Below are 6,618 nucleotides of genomic sequence, written 5' to 3'. Positions count from 1 at the left end.
ATGCTACATCTGGAATAATAGGTGCATTGTGTTTAAAAACAGCTCTTTATTTTATAATAACTGGTTTAACAATAATATTACCTGTGTGAATCAGTTACTTGATGGTAATGGGGTACTGTTAAGTTACTCTGGGTTTCTTAGTACTTTTGGCAGATGTTACCCCAAAGGAGTATGCAACGGTTATGGATGATATATTCCTTCTGGAATTGTGATGGCCCTTAAAAGGGACAGTAAGATCAGATGACACACCATTACTTGACCCTGTGGAAACTCCAGTGGGTAGTGTCTGCCTGTCGCCTGATTTATTCCAGAAAAATATTATTACTAGTAGGCTACACCTTATGTAGTATCCTATTAGTCCAGATTTGTTGATAGCTTGAACCGGAAAGTTATTTGGAATCTTCCATGTAAATATCTTCTTACCAATAAAGTGAGGGAGGTTTTGTTTAAAATCCTGCATAGGTATTATCCTACAAGTCATTATCTTCTTAAGTTCAAGAAAGACATCTGTGTGAACTGTTCATTGTGTGAAATGTACCCAGAGACAATGCTGCACTTAGTTTGGAATTGTACCCACACTAACACGTTTTGGTATCTCGGTACATATTATCTCTTTAGTCAAGTGATCAAGACGATCCGTCCGATCTGTCCCATTTTTCAAATTCAAACCTGATTGGCGAATTCCGAACATTACTGGCCCACGCTAACCTACCTGACCTGGCGAAGACCTGTCTTTCGAGGAGCACTTTTTTCTAGTTTCATTTCATTCTTTTTTTAGGTATTAAAAAGGTCTTAAAAGTCCTTAAATTGTCACTTTGCTGTCATTTGTCGCTGTTATCTGGGGACCCCCTCCCCAAAAAAAGAAGAAAAGAAAATCATGTGGCGACCCACAGGTTGAGAACCAATGCTGTACATGAATGTACATGAAATGTATGTAATATAATTTATTGATAACAAGGCTTGCTGAGGCGGAGGTAACCTTGGATCAAGATTCATCAAAGATGGCTATTATCATAGATTTATTTACAAAAGCTCACCTTAGGTGTGGTGACGCGAGGTTAGACTTTGCGAAGGCCTAACCCACAGCCAAGGATTATGTAAATAAGGAGAGCCACTCATGTTGCCCTTTATATTGTTAGCCTCATAGCATAATTGCCTAACAATTTTTTGGTCAAATTGACATGTTTGCCTACTGTAGAATTATCCAGGGCTTTCAAGCACCTGAAATTGTTATTGTGATTATTTATTATGTGTGTATTTCCTGATTATTTAGGATTTTATACCGAAGTGATAGGCTGAGTTCTAGGAGTTGACTCATGCTTATAGGTCAATACTGCTTATTTGGAGTTATAAACTGAAGTTATTATATTATTATTATTATTATTATATATACAGATTGTAAAGGCCACAGCTCTGACCTGTGGTGTTGTGACTTTGCACATGAGTCAAATGAGTGAGACAGAGAGTGTTGATTGATTAGGTCAGATAAGGAGCTGGGGTACAGTGGATACTGTTTAAGAACAGTGCTAAAGCCTGTGTTTCCACAATTATTGATTCTTAATCAACAGATGGGTAGACCAACATGGGTAGACCAAACCCATATAAATAGAGTGGATGCTCACTGAACAGGACGAAGTGTTCTGCATGCATCAGCATTACTAGTTACCAGGGTGTTATTGCTGTGTTCCCCATTTTCCATTGCAAGTTCCGAGAGACTGACGGTAAGAACTGAGAGCGTGTTTACACGACGATAAATGTATATATTTCTGATATGTTTTATAGTATTGTGTGTATATTCCATGTCAGTAATTTGTCGTTGTTGTTTGTTTCCTTTTCTGGGTGTCTAACCTATTGACCCTGGTTGTAGCTTGATTTGGCTACTGGCCTAGTTCTGTTAAAGGGATAATTCACCCCCAAAATGACTTTTTTTCTATCGAATACACACCCCATGGAGACTTGAATTCATGGAGATTTGTTTCTGTTTTTGTCACATTCTTATAAGCCAATAATTTGAAGACCGACGGTAGCTCCGGTAGAGACTCAAATTGTCAACTTTAAGTCTCCAACTGGACACATTAGCATCTTTCCGCTGGTCATCAAATTATAGGCTTAGGAATGCAACAAAAACAGAAAAATCTCCATAGGGTGTGTAATTGATGGGAAAAAAAGTCATTTTGGGGGTGAATTATCCCTTTAATGTGTGTTTGTATTGTGTGTTAGTATAATAGAACCATCAAAGACACAGATCTGAGTTGTGTCCGCTAACTCGGTTGCTTACATACTCTTTACCAGGGGAGATCTAATTAGTTGCATTGCTTGTGTGACTGGCTAGATAATTGTACATACTCTCCTAACACTACTGCATCATTGTGCCTTATTGCCTATGTCCTAAGCCAATCAGAATGCTTGTTACATTCCAAAATGACTTAGGCAGAAAGTCGTTTTAAATCAGCTTTTTGACTACGGCAGAAATGATTATGTTCTGATAGGCTGAGGAAATAGGCAATAAGGCAAGATGAATCAGCAGTATTAGAGTAGAAATAAGTCTGGAAAAAGGTTGAATGTTTTTTTGTTCACAGTGCAGATTAGTGATTTATAATTGACTACACTGCTGTCAAGACTATTAACAATACACTGCTAAGTTAAATTCAATTGTCGAAATGCAAATGCATTTGTATGTGACTTTATTATGATCCAGATGCAGTCGGCCCGAGGGTATTGTCATATTTCCAAATTATAGCCCCCTTTTAAAAAAAGAAAAGAATAAACAATATATTTGTCATAGAAATCACTGATTCCAGTTCCTCGACCACAGAGCACTGCAATGATGGTTGAACACAACCCAAGGTTCTACCTCAGTTCAACATCGCTTTGACCCATTGATACCTGGAACGCTACTGTGTCACTTTAGATGTCTTTGGCTATTCAAAAATAGCAGATCTACAAGCTCATAGCGCGGCACCGAGTGCCGCGCTATGAGCTTGTAGATCTGCTATTTTTGGAAAAATCTTGAAAACATTTTTTTTAGATTTCTTTTAAAAAACGGTTAAGATTTACATTTTTTTTTAAGAATCGCCTCAGGTCTTAATGGGTTAATGCTGAAAAACCTGCCAATCCCTGTGCCACTGTGCCTTTTCTTTGTCATAAAAGATCTGAAAGAATTAAAATGAAGCCAATTTAAAATATAATATAATTCAAAATGAAATGTTGCCCTTTTCTTATGTCCTCAGTTAAGGAGTCATAATGTCTACTGAAATCCCCTTGAAGGAGAGGTATGAGGCCAGCATGGTTCTGAGCGGTGCAGGTGATGCCCTGGGCTACAACAACAGCTACTGGGAGTTTGAGTGGGATGGGGAGTCTATTCATCGGCAAGTAAAAGAGAAAGGTGGTTTGGCTGAGCTGGATGTCAAGGACTTTCCGCTCAGCGATGATACCATCATGCACTTGGCCACCGCGGAGGCGCTGATTGAGGTCGGGGGCAAGGATAAGACAACCCTGCCGGACCTGTGTCGGGAATTGGTGGAAAAATACGTAGAAAGTATGAAGGACATGGACGGACGTGCACCAGGTATCTATCTATACATTACTTTAATTTGAAGGTTTTTGTGTGTGTTAAATCTGTCACGGCATGGCAACATTGTGTTACCATGTGTCACTGATAATTTAACTCTGAAAGTGTGCAAATGGAACCAAATAGACCTTCAAGTCCTGATCACGACAGCATGTATGACAAGTGATATTTCACTTCAATTCAGTTCAATTCATTTGAATGGAATCATAGCGATCAGACTAAGTAAATTCACCATGAAGGGTGAACGCTTAGAGTTCAACTTTGGTGAACTTTTATATGCAAACTTGTGGCGTCAACTAATGACACTGCTTTGACTGTTATGACCTCGGAGGGAGTGGGAGGAGCAGCAGTGGGGACGAAGCTACTGTAAGCTATCATTTTAACTCACATAATATTACCCCATAATATACCCTCTATATATATACTCTATATACATGCATACATAAATACAAGTTGAAACAGAAAGGAAGTGCAGTATGGTTTGCATTTAGTCATGAGGCAGGAGTAGTTTGTATAACTATGTTTACTTCCTTTACTTGCACCTCACACCAGGTGGAGTAATTGATTGTATTGCTTAAAGGGATAGTTCACCCCCAAATTGACTTTTTTTTCTATCGATTAGTCACCCCATGGAGACTTGAATTCATGGATATTTTTTTGTTTTTGTCGCATTCCTAAGCCAATAATTTGATGACCGGCAGCGGTTCTGGTAGGAGATACAAAGAGTCTCCTTTGTGTCTCCAAAAAGAAAATGCATGAATTCAAGTCTCCATGGGGTGACTAATCGTTAGAAATAAAGAAATTTTTGGGGTGAACTATCCCTTTAAGTTACACAGGAACATGCAAATTATGCAAATTAATTATTTTACTTTGACAATGTCTGTGTGACCGGCACTTTAGAGACTAGTCCCGTCTTCACAAATCTAACATCAATCAAGATCATAGCAATAGCATGTGACAGAAATTGTGTATTTAATCTTGAAATAAAATGTATTTTTGATCTCCTCCCTTCTCCAGGGAACACCTGCAAGTCTTCCTGTCGTGTTCTCGAGGACAGAATGAAGAGAGGAGACTACAACTACAAGATGCCCTTCAACCCCAGGGCTAAGGGCTGTGGGGCGGCCATGCGCGCCATGTGTATCGGCCTGCGCTTCCCTGACCCAGAGCAGGAGCGTCACCTGGTAGCAGTGAGTATTGAGAGCGGGCGTCTTACCCACCACCACCCCAACGGGTACCTGGGGGCCTTAGCTGCAGCACTGTTCACGGCTTACGCCGTCAGGGGCAGCCCGCCTGTGGAGGCCTGGGGCCACGGCCTCATGGAGGTCCTGGAGAAAGCCAAGGAGTACATCAGAGAGGCAGGCGACTGTGTAGAAGAGAACGTCCAGGAATGGTGAGTGTGAAGATAGATAGATAGATAGATGGAAAAGCAGTCAGATTGAAAAAGGTGCACTCGTTTTCACCGACGGAGGCTCCGCCGAGCGAGCTTAGGCGAGCGAGTCGCTGTGCCGACCATTGCTAAGTCCGAGTTATGTCCCGATAGTGACAGAATCGTAAAACCCTTGGCTCGGTACCTCCAAAGAATGTATATGTGTGTATAAATATATGTGTATTTGTATGTATAAATATATGTATATATGTATATGTATGTGTGTGTGTGTGTGTGTGTGTGTGTGTGTGTGTGTGTGTGTGCGTGTGTGTATATATATATAGTGTGTTGTTCAATGTCAAAGCAGTACTATTGATAGCAGATAGTTTATTTAAATGTCAGTGGTAGAGTAATAAATTCAGCATTCACTGATCCATGTTATAGGGCCTACTTTAAGGAATCTTGGGAGAACTACCTGACAAAGAGAGGAATCCTGGATGGGAAAGTCGAAAAAGCACGCTTTCCAGAATGCTATGGCGTGAAGGAAAGGGAAGAATTTTACAGGGAAATTGCTTTCCGTAGCACTCCCGGTGCCTGTGGTCCCGATGCCCCCATGATAGCTTATGATGCTCTCCTATGCGCTGGTGACTCATGGGAGAAGCTGGCCGATCATGGGTTCTTCCACGGTGGAGACAGCGACTCCACAGCTGTGATCGCTGCTGCCTGTTGGGGCGCCATCTACGGCTTCAGAGGAGTTCCAGAGCTGAACCACGAGAAACTGGAGTACAGGGAGAGACTGGTTACGGTGGCACAGAAGCTGTTTGAGCTGAGGAATAATCCTTTTAATGAATAAAGCACGCCTGAAAATATTGTGGAAGAGAGAAATAGGTGTTTATGTTCCATCCTTTTTACTGAACTCCAGTCTCCTTGTTATAATGTTTTCCTTTTGCTTAATGCTTTATGTAAAGTACATTGAAGTGCCTTGTTGAATTGTGCTTAACAAATGACATCATGTAAAGTGAAAAATAAAAGTAGATTTACCAAATTCGAGTCACTAGACATTTTATATACTTCACTGTACCATCCAAAGTCAAGTATTTGATTGTACTCATATCTCATATCTCATATCTCATAGCTTTGTGGTTCGAGCATTGGTTCTCCCCTAGGGGTCCTTGAGATAAAGTTTGAGAACCACTGGGTCAGAGTGTCCGCCCTGAGATTGGGAAGTTGGGGTTCGATCCCCCGTCCGGGTCATACCAAAGACCCAATGCCTCCCTGCTTGGCACTCATTATAGATAGGGTTGGATTGGGTGTAAGTCCCTGGGACATACTAGCGTCATGTCCGGTGTATTGTACGTCAAGCTGCCTCACACAGAAACAGGAGCCCAATGGGCCACATGGCTCGGCAAGGCTTACTTACTTATACCTCATATCTACATGAATGAATATCACAGAAATCAGAATTGACTCTGTACTTCCCCCATCCAGGAAACGGGAAATGTTTTGTTCCCTTTTCTTCTGGAAAAGGGAACTAGATTTATGCACAGAGAAACAAACAGTGTCAGGCAAAATGCTATCATTATTTTCAATCCAATTCCATGTCATTTTTATAGAACTTTAACAAATCATTTTTCAGCTAGATTTCTATAAAGTTACAGTCATCTTTTTATGTATGTACAGT

General features: G+C 40.7%; 1 protein-coding gene across 1 annotated transcript; it reads left to right on the top strand.

Annotated features, from left to right (window-relative positions):
- Window positions 1–3,243: 3,243 nt before the first annotated feature.
- On the top strand, window positions 3,244–5,858 carry LOC308073391 (ADP-ribosylhydrolase ARH1-like; the record flags this gene model as incomplete). The annotated part of the gene is made up of 3 exons (XM_080412262.1): window positions 3,244–3,568; window positions 4,589–4,961; window positions 5,382–5,858. The coding sequence occupies 3 exons, from the start codon at window positions 3,244–3,246 to the stop codon at window positions 5,788–5,790; spliced, it is 1,107 nt and encodes a 368-aa protein (XP_080268388.1). The 3' UTR covers window positions 5,791–5,858.
- Window positions 5,859–6,618: the final 760 nt, after the last annotated feature.

Source organism: Gymnoscopelus braueri (genome assembly GCF_963280865.1).
Source record: "Gymnoscopelus braueri genome assembly, chromosome: 18".
NCBI classification, from domain to species: domain Eukaryota; kingdom Metazoa; phylum Chordata; class Actinopteri; order Myctophiformes; family Myctophidae; genus Gymnoscopelus; species Gymnoscopelus braueri.
Note: the sequence above shows the minus strand (reverse complement) of the source record. Positions and strands in the feature narration are given on the sequence as shown.